The 15,345-nt window shown below is 37.3% G+C and overlaps 1 protein-coding gene across 2 annotated transcripts; it reads left to right on the top strand.

Annotated features, from left to right (window-relative positions):
- On the top strand, positions 1,000-7,016 carry LOC109234292 (protein IWS1 homolog). Of its 2 annotated transcripts, none has more exons than XM_019400211.1 (11): positions 1,000-1,901; positions 2,049-2,103; positions 2,492-2,591; positions 2,698-2,944; positions 3,664-3,717; positions 3,813-3,952; positions 4,170-4,737; positions 4,884-4,995; positions 5,112-5,161; positions 5,661-5,801; positions 6,539-7,016. In XM_019400211.1, the coding sequence occupies exons 1-11, from the start codon at positions 1,173-1,175 to the stop codon at positions 6,785-6,787; spliced, it is 2,445 nt and encodes an 814-aa protein (XP_019255756.1). In that variant the 5' UTR covers positions 1,000-1,172; the 3' UTR covers positions 6,788-7,016. The 2 variants fall into 2 exon arrangements, with proteins under 2 accessions (XP_019255756.1, XP_019255757.1); XM_019400212.1 differs by having other exon boundaries at positions 1,001-1,901; positions 2,701-2,944.

A 15,345-nucleotide genomic window follows, 5' to 3' on the forward strand; every position in this document is an offset into this window, starting at 1 on the left:
CACTGCAGCTGTTTCATGGCGTTCAACAAAACAAACTTTAGCTGTTACATCTTCCAATCATGCAGAGATAATAGCTATTCAAGAAGCTAGTCGAGAATGTGTGTGGTTGAGATCAGTGACTCAACATATTCAACAATTGTGTGGTATTTCTTTAAAAATAAAGATCCCAACGATATTGTATGAAGACAATGCTGCTTGCATAACTCAACTTAAAGGAGGATATATCAAAGGAGACAGAACAAAGCACATTTCAGCAAAGTTCTTTTTCACACACGATCTTCACCAAAATGGTGAGATAAATATTTAACAAATCCGTTCAAGTGACAATCTAGCAGATTTATTCACTAAGGCATTGCCAACATCAACATTTGAGAAGCTGAGACATAAGATTGGAATGCTTCGTCTCTGAAATATCAAATAAAGCTTTCATCAGGGGGAGTATAATATGCGCTGTACTCTTTTTCCCTTAACCAAGGTTTTGTCCCAAGTGGGTTTTCTTGGTAAGGGTTTTAATGAGGCAACACTCAATGCGTATTACAAGATGTGTGTACTCTTTTTCCTTCACCGGGCTTTTTCCCACTGGTTTTTTTTAGTAAGGTTTTAACGAGGCACATTATCTTTCAAATGAACATCCAAGGGGGAGCGTTATAAATAAAGTGAATGTATATGGATGTTCATTTAATCCATCCATACATTCTATACAATGTACAACTTGGATAGATGCACCTATTAATTCCTATGATGTATCTAGTGAGTTTTGGGTGTATCTTGTATAGTATAAATATGACATTCTTTGCCATAGAAGAACACACAAGAAACACACTTGAATAAAATAACTTGTACATTCTCCTCTTATATATCTTGTCTCTATTATTATATTGTTCTATTTTGCTCTCATTTCTTAACAGGTATAAACTAATTTGCGACAATAAAGGGGCACATCTAGTGCCCTTTTTCCGTTTAACAAAACAAAAACGGGCCGAACCATAAATTCAGAGTACCAAATAATTTGGCGGGTTATCTTTCCTCAAAATTCAAATCATTTGGCGCTCTAACCTAATCTCCATTTCAATCTTATCGCTCCCCTCAGATCCACTTCTCTATTATTCCTCCACACAGCCACTCTCCCCTATTCTCCTATTTCTCAATCCCATATTGATTCAAAATAATTCATGGAAAGTGACGACGATTATCAGTCCTTCCCGTTGCCGGAGGAGGCTTCGCCGGAGATCCGACGTCCTAGATTCAAGCGTTTGAAGAAAGCTCTAGAAGCTTCCAAAAATCGACATGCTCCCCCAGCTATGCCAATAGACGAAGTGTCTGACTTTCCTAAGGTTGATTTTGCCAAATTGGAAGCTCTAGAAGCTTCCAAAACCCTAGAAGAAGATTCTGCTGATTCAACTGAACTTGTATCATCATCACAGGGCAGCGAGGATGCGACAAGATCTGAGTATGGCTTTGACGAAAAGGGTGGAGAGAGTAGGGAACAATTGGAAGCCTTAGAAGCTTCCAGCACCCAGGAAGATTCTGCTGATTCAACTGAACTCGTGTCACCACACAACAGCGAGGATGAAAAGGGCGGTGAGGATGTTCTCGTTTCTAGCGAGCAGAGCAAAGAGGTTAAAAGATTTCTGGATTTTGGTGAGGATGATGATCAGTCTCGTGGGAAAGAACATGAAACGAGTAGGGAAGTTGGGGAAGATTTGGAATCTGGTGACGTGGCAAAGGAGATGGAGGATTTGGATATGGAGAAATTGGGAACACAACAAGATGTTGAAGGAGATGGGGATCTGAAGGAAGATGACAAAACGAAAAAGAATAAGAAGAAGAGAACTAAAGGTGACATTGGTAGTGAAGTGAAGCCGAAAGAATTGGCTTCGAACAAAAGAAGAGAAGCAAAGGTTTGTTGATTTAGTAGCTGATCCCAACTAGCCTACTTTGAGACTTAGTTATTGTGGTTTATTATCAGTATATACTTTTTAATTCTGTTGTTGCTTGTATGTGCATATGTAGATTGACCATATTGTATTTACTTGTTTTGCATACAGGAGAGAAAAATATTTCTTCAGCAGCTTCATGCTGATACTCAGCGACTATTGCGAGGTTTGTAGTTTTGTACTTAATGTTTTTAGTACTTCCTCTGTGTCAGTTGATGTGACATTATTTGATTTGATACTAAGTTTTAATTTGACTTATATTTTATATTAGTGATAGTTGAAGAAAATATTATACTATGATTGAAATGTTCGTTCAATAGGGAAAAATTATACAGTATCAAAGTTTAAAATTTGGAAGTTTAATGAATTTGGATTCTTGAAATTTGCTAAAGTTTCTTTAGAATAGAATCGTGTCAAACATTTGAAATTACCTAAAAGGAAGAGTCATACAAAACTGAGATAGAAGAGTAGTTCTTTCTTATGGAAAATGTGTACTTGTACTAAAGCTTCCAGACTTAATGGACACTCACATGTTCTTTTTCTAACATCATCAGAAAGTAAGGATGCAGCATTTAAGCCTGTACCTGTTGTAAATAAGCCTATATCCTCTGTTTTGGAGAAGATTCGGAAAAGGAAGCTTGAGGTCTTGAAAAAGTAAGCAGCAGCTGAATTTTAAGCAATATGTGTCTTACTACCTGGATCTATACGGGTTGTGATTGCTCACCCTTTTATCTATACATTTCTGTTGTTATTTCACTAGCAGGACCGGGATGCTAAGCAGCAACAGTTCCATTCACAAGATTAGTGCTTCAAGTGAGGTTATGATGGAATTAGGTGCAAAGAATGCATATTCTGAAGAGCAGAGAGTTGACAAACTGGACATAGAGTTGGGAGAGAAGGTGGATGTAAATGACATAGAAACTGATAGGACTACAGATACCTCTAATATTGATGGAATTTTGGTATCTCCAATTACTAGAAGCAGCGAAATTGCTCCTGATCAAATGGTGAGTGGAATTGCATTAATTTTTATAGCATGTATTCTGTAGTCCAGTTAGTAGATTGTCATCTATAAGATTCATTTATTTGATACTAACTAGTGCTGGACAATTGAATTCAGTTTTGTGTCTGGTCTGAGTGTCTGTTCCTTTTCACATATGAGTTGAAGGTAATTTCTGTAAAAGGATTTAATCTGAACTTTAATCTGTGAGTTGAGACTGGTAGACCTTTACTTTTCAACCATTTGTATAAGCATGCTTCATTTTTTTTTTTGAATTTTGTGAGCTCTTTGTAACTTTTGTGAAAACATAACATTGAACTGGTCTCTTTCTTGATCCTTCTTTGGCTGAAATACGGTGCTGGATATGTTAGTGGCAGCAACACTTTTCTAAACATCATTCAGAGAGAAGGACCAAGTTTAACCCAGATTTGTTTTGTACCAAATCTAGTTTTAGCATGTATGCATGAGATCCATGCATTTTAAACTCTAATGCCAAATTTGTGGTATGAATTGACAAGGAGTTTGTACTCTTCCACCACATCCAGGTAACAGATTGTCAACATGCTACCCGAAGTCCACAATCTACTTGTATATATTGATGGTATTTGCAACAGTGATAGAACCTAGGAACATTAGAGATTGGCATATGAAACTGAATAAATTATCTATTGCATCCTGATGACAGTCATCGCCATGCTAAGTGCTGCTGCTATTATCTCACTGCAGGCTTTGGACGAAAGGCCCAATGCTGTATTTAGAGCTCCAGTTGATGACACTCAGGTAGTTTCTCATCTTTTCACTTGGTAAAGGGAGCTATTATAAGTAACACCAGGTTTGCAAGAAAATCTAATGCTGGAGCTTTTTCAAAATTTTAGGATCTATTTGATGACTCTGAACAAACAGGCAGTAAGGATGAGATGCTTGATGACCCGGCCTCTAGTCCTTTGGAAGAAGTAATGGCACCATCTCTCCTTGCTTTGAACTTGAAGTTCGATTCTGCCCCTCCAGATGAAAGGTAAGTAGTTCTGGAAAGTATCTATGCTTGCAAATCTAGACATGTTTTACTGCAATCTGGGCTTGATAAGCTCCGATTTGTTCTTTGGCGAAGGATCACATGTCCACAAACAGAAAAGTCTATTTGATTATTGTCATTGATTTGTGATGCTAAAACTAAGTCATCATCCTTGTTACAATAAACTCCAGAAAATAAATATATTTTTTTCTTTTAAAAGTTCCTCAGATGAGGAGGACAATGACAAGGAGAATATAAATCCATATACAAAAGAAGGTGGCGATGGCTGCAGTTCTCCAAAGGGAGACCCAGTTAAAGCATTTGTTGATGATGAAGCGGAGGAAGAAGATGACAGTGATAATGACCTATTACGGTTCGGTGATGAAGAAGACGACGATATTGATGATTCTGCTGAACTCCATGATATGATTGCCACTGATTACAAAGAAAATCCAGTTGATAAAGAAAAGCGGAATGAACTCCATCAAAAGTGGCTTGAGCAGCAGGATGCAGCTGGAACTGAGAATTTGCTGCAACGGTTAAAATGTGGTGTAGAACAAAAAGAGACAATGTTGGTCGATGATGAACTAGAAAGCGATGAGTGTGATGAAGAGGTCAATAATGTCACTGACACGGATGCAATACCTAAAAGTTCTGCTCGACTAAATTCAAAAAAGGCAAAGCAAATAATAATGCAGATGTTTGTGGATAAAGATGAGGTTTACTTATCTGATGAAGACGAGGAAACTGAAAAGAGGCTTGTAAAGCAGCGCATGCTATATAACTCTGTGAGTTTGCCATGTTGTTAGGTTTGACAACACTGACACAGCACATTAGCCTTCACGTTATATTCTATGATTTAACAATCATTTTCTTTTCATGTTGAAGTTTCTTTCATCTTTTTGAAAACTTACTCAGCTTTAAATATGAACAGGAGCTGACAACAGTAGTATCACCCATTGAGGATGAAAGTTCCAGTGAGTTATTTGGACTTATAAAGAAGCTTAATACTGTGCCTGACAATAAGAGAAAAGCAAAAGCATCCTGTATGTGTTTTTTCAACATTTAAATACTTGTTTATTATGCTTTGTTTGTAAAATGAAGTACTTGTTTATTATGCTTGTCAGATTTTTTACTTTTCATTGCTGTTGCTACTTTGCAGCATTCTTTGATACAGTGCTAGGGGACCAAAAGAAGAAAAGCTCTCTGAAGGTAAATTTTGTCTTAAATTACTTTATGACTTGGAACATGAAACTGAGGTTGGGTGTAATTTATCCATGTATACAGTGCTATCGAGAAACATTTATCTAGAACTTTTAGGATCATGTTTAATTTAGTCCACTCTATTTTATTTTGAGATACTTACCCCCCCCCCCCCCCCACCCCCCACCCCAATTTACTGATTTGGGATTGAAGAAGTGATTAACCATGGACCTCACTCCTCAGTGTTGTTCTATACTTACCAGATATTAGCATGTTAGAGCTGTGTCTAGGGAATACATTTTCATTTGTTTGCATGCCCTATCAAATGTACCATTGGGTACACTAAGGCCTTGGGGGCTCTGTTTTTGGTTCCGTCAGCTATATTCAAATTCTATGGTCTAACTTTTTTGTACCTTTTCCTTTTTCCCCATTGCTTCTTCATCTATTTCCTTTATTAGACATTGTATGACTAATACTCTGTAAATATCTGCTGATTGTTTCTCTGTAGTCCTCTTTTCTTGGACGAGTTACAAATCATCTTCCATCGTCCCATAAACAAAGTTCAACCATAGTTCGTTCTTTCATCTTTGGACGGGATGACAGCAATAGCCGAAGCTCAATGTCAATGTCAGAGGATTCTTCAGATATGGTAACTTCTTCATGAAAGCTTCAAATTTGTGTATCTGATGTTTTGCATCATCCACTTGGCAACTACATTGTAGTTTTGGGATGTTGACTAAGTTGCATTGTTTGGTTTCATGTTGGATGCTTGAATTTTTTGTATTTATTTTTACATGTTCTCTCCTAAAATGACCTTAATGACTGGTAAAACTTAAATTTCTTCCTACTTAACCTGACCAACTCGATCTAGAAAAATAAGTATCACTATGACACTTTTAGACGAGTTCTTTTTTCTTGATAACTTTACTAAGTGCTCTTATTAGTTCCAAAGCTGCTTTTAAGAGCCCTTAATAACAGCCTTGATGTATTGGCAAAGATGAGCCTGCTGCTCCAAAACCTCTTTCATCATCTATTTCCACTTTAGCATATGTTATGGTTTTCCATGCTTATATACAGTGAGAATCTTGGTAGATCATATTTTCCAGAGGTATAAGTTTGCCAGTTAAGAGGACATTTGGCTTTTCTCCTAGTAGATGAGAAATGAGAGAAATTCCTAGAAGTTAAGAAACAGGATAGGAGAAAAGGTTACCATTAATGATAATGTGTTTTAAAAAATTTATAACCTAATATTATAAGAAATCATGGCTTGTTATTCACTTGTTTTTGTGTGAATCACTTAAATGTTGGTTCTTATTCCATTTAATATAGAACTGATGTTGGATTGTAGAAACATTCAATGATCATGCTCAATGTTTTTCCTTTCAGATCGTGAAAGAAAACCTTCCAATCAAGAATAGTACAACAAAGTTTGGTAACTTCCAAGCCAAATCAAGCAGCCAAGGTAAAAATGCTGCTGCAGGAACATCAGCTGATGCCCCCTTATTTGATATATTAAAGCGATCTTCAGCAGCATCTAACGTTTGTTCTCGAGATGTTTTGCTTGACCTTCCTAAAACTCTCCTTGCTGATCTTAGAGTTTCAAAGAGGTCACTAAAGGCAGAAGGAAAAAGATAGTTCAGCATATAGTGGATTTTGTGTTTTCCTTCTCTTCTCTTTCCCCAGAAAGAATGAAATAGTGGATGGGATCTGAAACCATTAATGCAAGCAGAAGAAATAATCTTTGTTTTTTGTTTGTTTGTGAATAATACCTATTTGAGATTTTCCTATCTTCTTTTCCTTTTTATTAGGATTGCTTATCTTATTTCTTTTCATGAAAAAGATCAAGCTTGCTTTTAAAGAGTCACTAAAATGAAGTATTTACCCTCTTACTAGCTGTAACCACAGGCCACTTGATTCCCCGCCCCTTGTCAAATTGTAGTACTCTGAGGGGTAGTTTGGTTGGTGGATAAGGATTATTTTATCTTGCATTTGGTTGAATTTTTAAATTCAGAATTAGTAATTCCCGAGATTAAGTTATACTAAAATTGTGGTATTACTCTCTCTCTCATTGAGGATGAGATAATAATATCGTGATTACTAATCTTGGGATAAAACACTACAATAACAAAAGATGCTCTTCTCCCAACTTATTTAGTATATACTAAACATATGTTTTATATTATACCCTTGTATATTATGTTTTTAGTTCAATGAACTAAATATTTATCAATAAAAATATATTCACTAAATTTTGTCACTATTTAATTCATGTATTATAATCTTGTCATCATAATTTCAGTATAACTTGTTCCCTGATCAAGATTGGTGGGATAAGGGACAATAATTTTGGGATTAAATGTGAAATTATTTTACCCGTTGTTTGGTTGAATTTTTAAATTTGCAATTAGCAATTTTGAAATTAATTTACACCTTAACTTTGATATTATTCTTTTCCACATTGAGTGTGGGATAATAATTTTGGGATTAAACACTACAATAACAAAGATGCCCTTCTCCAAGACTCTTCCCCAAAGTCCTTAAAAATTTAATGTTAACATTGAAAATAAAAGTTTTATTTCAACTTATCTCGTATACACCAAACACATGTTTTAATTTTTATATTACACCCATATATTCCATTTTTAGTCAAATGAATCAGACATTTACCAATAAAAATATATCCACTAAATAATTTTATCACTATTTAATCCATGTATTATAATCACATTAAAGATCTGGAATAATTTGTTCCCAATCAAACGACCCCTAAAAGTTTTCTGCTGTCATTTTACGTTGCTAAATTTTGAGCTAACCATATTGTTAAAACTCTATAATTCGTGTTCTCATTTACTTGATATTTTTCACTCATATGTCAATTTGTCCAAAACTTATGATTATATCAGATCATATTAATTTTATTATTTTTAAATAAATGAGTAAATATTCGTGAACAAAAAAAATAGAAGTTGTAAATTTTCTTATATCAAAAAGGAGATTGAAATCTAGACATATTAAGACGGAATTCATAACTAAGCCATATTAAGGCGTCCTGTTGTTGGTTTCACAAGTACATGATGCAAGTATACATGGTCGTCAAGTATTAAATTGATTTGAAAGTCAGATGTCGAACGCATAAAGACTTATGTTAACTATTAACTAAGCAACTAAAATTGAATATCTGTCTAAGGTAATCATGAGTGATGATCTTTTTACTAAACTGCTATTGCGCCCCCTTTTTCCCTCCGCGAAGAGGAGTCCGGGTTTCGACATTCAAGGAGGTGTAATGACTCATTTCCTTTTGGGAATTGGGTATTGCATTTTTTGAAGAGTCGCCACCTAACGATTTTTAAGGTGCGTCAGAGCACCTTACATGGTTTATCTACAACTACGTTTGATAACCACAGATATGGTAAGGGCTTGAAATTATCCTAAGGGGAAGGTGTTAGGCACCCCTCAGCATCCACTAGTGTGGTTCCCTACCAGACAGTTTTTTATGAATTTGCGCAATTAGCAAGTAGATAAGTAAGGCTCACATAGCAAGGGATTTAGGTTAAAATACACAAGCGTTTGAAAAAACGATTAATAAAAGCAAGGTTTTGAAAAGAGTTATAATCTAAGCATGCTTGTGAATGTAAAAGGGTCCTAGGTTTGTTTGTAATATGGATCACATCAATGCAATACCCGGTATGACACTCCTCAAAAGAGGGGATACACGTGGTATTAGCGCACCAGTCATCATATCCATATCTACTCTTTTCCGCCCCGTGAAGGTAATTAAAGCGATGGTTGGTCTCGATTCTTATTGCATGCTGTTACCCGTCCCTTCCTATCAGTCCCGGAGGAATTTAGGACTCCTATTCCTATAAGATGGAGGTTCTAGGCAGACCCTCAGGTTCAAAGGCAAAAATACTAAAGCGACATACAAAACATATAAGACTGCATTTAGAGGGGGAAACATATAAGCAAGTAGAAGGCTCATGTATACCTCCGCAGATAATGCACATAGACAGCATGACTTATACGCAGTTAAGGTCTGAATTTAAAATCTTAAAGCAAGGTGTTTGAGCGATAACATCAGAACCAGATTTATCACATGACTCAGAAAAGAAGTCCGAATCAGGTTTTGCCTACTGATTTTAACAGTTGATAATTAAACAAAAGCAGTTCCAGTTTTATTAAAGTTATTACCTAAGGCTTGCCTAGGCGCAAAGCGAGACGCGGCAGTTGTTCCAAGTCATTAAGACAATTTGGAGATTATTTTTATTTACCTAAAACATGCTGTTCTAGTTGCAGAGATGGTTACCAATTTTATTCAGAAGCATCACAATGTGAAAATTATTACTTTACTACCTTTTCATGAATCAGTAATCAACTAGGCGTTTTAAACGAAATGCAAATAGAATCGTAGGACATGATATCTAATATGCACATGCAAATGGCAGAGTCCCTAAGGCATGATTTCTAAGTGTACATAATAGTTGCAGGATTTTTGAAATAACAGCTTTTTATACCAATGTTGTTATTGCCCTAGGAGCAGGATTTCTAAGTGATAGACATAAAGCATGGACTAATGAATGAAGTGCTGAAGCAAGAAACAAAGGTCCTAAGAGCATGATTTCTAATGCATAATGAATCCTAAACATGGTTTCTATTGCACAATTAGGAATATAAACCTAATAACATGCTTTCTACCCTTTAACAACTATAGCATGCATATTTTCCATCCCTTTTCACTAGCGACCCCAATACTTGTTTACAAATTATTACAGACCATGCGATAGAATTACATAAGAACTGAAAAATAAGAAGTTACAACTATAGGAAGCCTGATTCTGACTTCCTCTCTGAGTTATGTAATAAACCACCTCAAATGCTAATATTGTTCCATAGCTTTCCCTCATACCTAGGTGTGTCAGAGTTCCCTAAGGACCTCAAGGGATCCCGGGCAGTGCTCGCACCCAGATTGCATAACCAAGAGTAGGTGCAGTGTGGAAGGGCCAGCCCTTATGTGTCCAGGTTCAGAGGGAGCTCAAGGGTCCCAAAGCAAGGCTCACACAAGAGGGGCAGAACCTAATGATCTAAGAGTGCATGTGAGAGTGCTTGAAATAGTTTTAAAAACAGCATGTTTGAAATAAGTTTGTAGAACAGCAGAAGAGTTTTGAAAGGGAGCAAGGGATAGGAGCAGCAAAACCACAGAACAAGTTCAGGGAGGAGTACATGCTTCAGCAGTTACAAACAGGGGAGTAGGGGTTGGGGACATAGAGGACCCAAAACAGAAACACATAATTAGTCATGAATCAAGTACATTAGAAGACATGCTAGTTAAGGGACATAAGCAGGAACAAGTAAGTCAGTGCAGAAAGAGACAGTGATTGACAACAAGGGAACACATAGGTTTGAGTTTCAGAATTTAAACTAGGGACATACCAGTTGAAGAAGCAAAGTGCAGGAAAAGAAAAGTAAAGCAATCAGAATTCCACAGTCTAGCCTTGGCTTTCAGCCGACTAGACAAGGCGGTAGCACAAGTAGTAGAGAAAGAAAGAGAGTTTGAATGTGTAAGTGTGTGTTTTGAACTCAGTTGTTCGTGTGTTTAGAGAAGAGAGGATAAGGTATTTATAGCTTTGAAAACGAGTAGAAAACAAGGTAACAAGTAAAGCTTTAACACAAATATGGAAATAATCACAATCAGAATCCTATTAATATAAGTACTTCCCTTTAATCAAGGAATTACTACTTAACGGATACTAACAGGGATAATTAAGGAAAGAAAGTCAATTTGAGGAAGATTGATTTTTGACCATATAAGGGTTAGTAAGAATATAGAGTATACAATTGAGTCTAAGTACATAATATATTTAATTTGGGGAAAGGATTCAGCGGGGCTGAAACATCACAACAAATAAAGGAATGGGAATCAATCAACTTAATCAAACGAGTAAAATTAGGGGTTTATAAGAAAACCTTTGCAATCAATCGTAACTTGAGGAAATCAAGATCAATCAAGAAGGAATCATGATTCTGCAATTCAACATATAAATAGAAAAGAATGAACAGGCGTATCAGACATGCAGGGTCAAACATATTGACAAAAAGGAGCAAACTAGATGAACATAAACGTACAGAAGTGACATGAATAGGCTAAGGACTACTCAAAGCATGGTAATAAACAAGGTCAAGCAGTCATGGCTCACACATAGAACCAAAATGAAGAAACCAGTCTAACATATAGCAACAGGTAAAAGAGATCAGACCAACACACGGAAATAAGTAAAGGAAGTCTTTAAAAACTCACAGTAACAAGTGAGAAAAGTTTTAGGAAATTAGGGTTTTAACAAAAACGTTAAGAACTCAGACTCAATCAAGACAAACAAAGGAAAGGGTTTAACCATGAAGAACTCAATCGAAACAGGCATACGTACAAAAAGACAGTTTCAGAACCCCGGATAAAACCAAAGATACTTAGGGTTTTAACACGATGAACCAGGTAGAATAAAAACATAAACAAATCGTTTAAACATAGTAAAATCATAAAACAACACTGAAAAATCGGAGAAGAGATCTTTTAAAAGAGGTTAAGAAAACCCTAATCGTTGAAGACGAAGAGTCACTTTGAAAAAATCGGAAACCCGGAAAACACTTAAGAGGTTTATAACATACACAGATCTAAGACAGATCTAAAATAAAATCGGAAAGCCTTTAAAGTTAGGGTTTCGGAGAACCCAGAAAAAATGAGAAAGACTTCGAAAAGTTATCGATCTAGCCGGAAAGCCATGGATGGCCGGGAAAAGACCATAGATAGAAGTTGAGCAAAGACTGGACTAGATCTCTTTGAGATCTTTCCATGAAATCACGAAAATAGGAAACCAGGAGACATAGAAGACCGGTACACGTCTCAAACAGCCATGGGAGTCCATGGATTGAGTGAGAATTGAACGGGATTAGGGTTGGTTTGGGTGGCGGCGGCTAGGGTTTGAGTGAGGTTGCAGAGGGAATTGGAGAGGAAGGGGATTCAAGGGCGGTGGGTTGGTGGAAATGAACTAGGTTAAGGGGGTCGTTTGGGTTTATTTTAGGCTGGTGGGATGGTGGCCGTTGATCTGAATGATCAACGGCCCAGATTAAATGGGGTAGGTGGGGATCCGGGTTTGGGTAGGGTTTAAAAAGGTTAGGGTCGGGTTTAATTAGAAATTGGGCCGGGGAATTGGGGGTTTGATTTGGGCTAGATTTGAAATACAAAAGGGGCTGTTATTTAAATATCCAATTTTCCCTTTTTAATTTATAAGAAATAGTAAATGGTTTCTGAAAAATAAATTGAAAGTACTAAAGTGATTTATAACATATAATTAATAATTTAAAAATACAGGATCTAATTTTATGCATCTAAAACATAATTAAACTTTAAAATGGCTAATATTGCAATTATGTGCAATTTAGCTTTAAAAATACTGAATAAAATTGTAATAAATTTGTAAAAATTACTTTAGCCATATTTGGCATAAATATAGAAATATAATAGATGAATTATCAAAAATAATAATTTTGGGAATAATTATTGGGATTTTATGGATAAAAAAGGGGAATTAAATCAATTAAAAAAACCTTTAAAAATATGGAAAAATAATAAAATCCTTGGACATGCTCATATATGCATACATATGCTATTTTGAAGGTGTTTTGCATATTAAATATATATAGGGAAAAATTGGGTATCACCAGCTGCCCCTCTTTACCCGGGAAGAATGAAAGAGTTTACGGGTAAAGAAATGATGGCCAATTTTGATCGAGCGAAATGGTTTGAAGAAGATTTAGGCCGCACCCTGGCTTCTGAGCTGCCTACATATCCCTGGTTTTACAAGAATTAGGCCGTATGTAGTTCAGGATCCGCCGGCGGAGTATACCGATGGAGACTTTTCAAGTACGGACGCAATATCTAGAGCCGGGTGAGTGATAGGTTTACGGGAATGGTTAAGTTTGATATGAATGCGGGCACTGGATCAGAATTGCTTCTGTCAGGATGGCCATTGCTCCCTGGTTTACCTGCAAGTAAGTAATGCAAGCATATATTGTGCGCAAATTTAAACATGATGCAAATTTCCGTTGGACCATGAATGTTGTCTTTGGACGGTTAGGAATGGCGTCCTCAGACCATGATGTCCTGGGCCACAAAGTGTATGATAAAGGATTCGAAGGCCATGAAATGATGTTCTCGGGCTATGAGGATGGCCTTCGAACCATGACGCCTTTGAATAATGATATGCAAAAGTTTTAAAGAGATCCTTAGGCCATGACATGGTGTTCTCGGGCTATGAAGATGGTGCCTCCGAACGATGACACCTTTTGATGAGTTGGCGATATTTCAGCCCATGAAGGATGCAGTAGCATGTGGCGATCTTTCAGCCGTACAATGTAGTATGAGGCGATCTTTCAGCCATGCAGATGCAGTACGTGGTGATCTTTCAGCCGTGCAGATGTAGTATGAGGCGATCTTTCAGCCATGCAGATGCAGTATGTGACGATCTTACAGCCATACAGATGCAGTTGGAGACATCTTTTAGTCTCGGAAGGCAGAATGGTAGCCTTACGCAGATTGGAAGGCAGAATAGTAGCCTTATGCAAATTGGAAGGCAGAATAGTAGCCTTATGCAAAGATGCGAATGCAGATGGAGGTAGAGCTTAACCTCGGAAGGCAAAATTGTAGCCTTATACAGATTGGAAGGCAGAATAGTAGCCTAATGCAAATTGGAAGGCATAATAGTAGCCTTATGCAAAGATGCGAATGCAGATGGAGGTAGAGCTTAACCTCGGAAGGCAGAATGGTAGCCCTATGCAGATTGGAAGGCAGAATAGTAGCCTTATGCAATGCAGATGCAGTTGGAGGTAGAGCTTAACCTCGGAAGGCAGAATGGTAGCCTTATGCAAGAAATAAAATAGCAAATGACAGTAGAGTTTTCTTAGCTGATAGCAGATTGCGGCATTGTGACTATTGGGAGCATTGTGACATACAGAGCATTACGGGTGCGTGCTGATAGCAAATGTTGGCAAGTGCAACGGTTCTGAGAATCGTATTCTTGAACAATGTTTGTTCCATGGGCGTACAATATGTTTAATGATTTCGCAGTCCTAGTGCCTGCATCCAAAGAAAAATCGTGAGTTTTGTAAAGGGGGAAGGTTAGTTCGCATCCCCGCTGGCTTTGCTTGACTTGTTCGGCTTTGATCTGGTGATACCGTCTGTATTATTGGGGTAGCGTTGCTAAACGAAGCAGTTTCATGCATGATTTTATAAAAGTATGATATAAATGTATAATAAAAAAATAATTTTTAGATAAACGGACGACTGTGACGCGGTTTGGGACATTGCAACCTCTCTTGCTACGGAATTTTGAGGGTCCTCCTCAAAATTCTACCCCAGTTTGATGGGTTAACACTTCTGACCGTTGCTCGTGCGGCAATCGGTTGGAATTACTTCGGAATTTTGAGGGTCCTCCTTAAAATTCTGCCCTAGTTTCCAATTTCAGGGGAAATAATTTTTTTATTGAATTGTGACCGAACCCATAGGTCTGCCTACGTAGCCCCTGTTAAACGGGAATCAGGTCAGGCGTAGTTCAATTTACATCGTATAAGGAAAGCATAAAGTTTACACATAGTAACGCTAGACTACATCTGAATTGATCGGCTTTGGCCAGACTTCTTCGTCCATTCCACAAGTATGAGGGCTCCTCCCGTCAAAACCCGGTGAACCATGTATGGGCCCTGCCAGTTAGGAGAGAACTTCCCTTTGGCTTCATCTTGATGCGAGAAATTTTTTTTTAACACCAGCTGCCCCGGTGTGAACTGTCTTGTCTTGACTTTTTTGTTGAAGGCTCTGGACATCTTTTTACCCACTCTGCGTCGTCGAGCTCAGCTTCTTGTATGATCCTTAGGGAAGGAATTTCTACTTCATCGGGAATGACAACCTCTGTACCATAAACCAGCATATAGGGGGTTGCCCCGATTGATGTGCGGACTGTGGTGCGATATCCCAATAGAGCAAATGATAACTTCTCGTGCCACTGTTTATGGTTTTCTATCATTTTCCTCAATATCTTCTTGATATTCTTGTTGGCGGCTTCTACGGCTCCATTCATTTGAGGCCTGTAGGCTGTGGAATTCTTGTGTTTGATCTTGAAAGTTTCACACATAGCTTTCATCAAGTCGCT

The sequence above is a fragment of the Nicotiana attenuata genome, chromosome 11, assembly GCF_001879085.1.
Source record: "Nicotiana attenuata strain UT chromosome 11, NIATTr2, whole genome shotgun sequence".
NCBI classification, from domain to species: Eukaryota; Viridiplantae; Streptophyta; class Magnoliopsida; order Solanales; family Solanaceae; genus Nicotiana; species Nicotiana attenuata.

Bases quoted from the DNA above. Each gene is read 5' to 3' on its own strand.
- LOC109234292 (XM_019400211.1), top strand. From the start codon at position 1,173: ATGGAAAGTGACGACGATTATCAGTCCTTCCCGTTGCCGGAGGAGGCT. The intron at 5,162-5,660 runs GTAAATTTTGTC...GTTTCTCTGTAG, and splicing joins AGAAGAAAAGCTCTCTGAAG to TCCTCTTTTCTTGGACGAGT. The intron at 5,802-6,538 runs GTAACTTCTTCA...TTTTCCTTTCAG, and splicing joins CAGAGGATTCTTCAGATATG to ATCGTGAAAGAAAACCTTCC.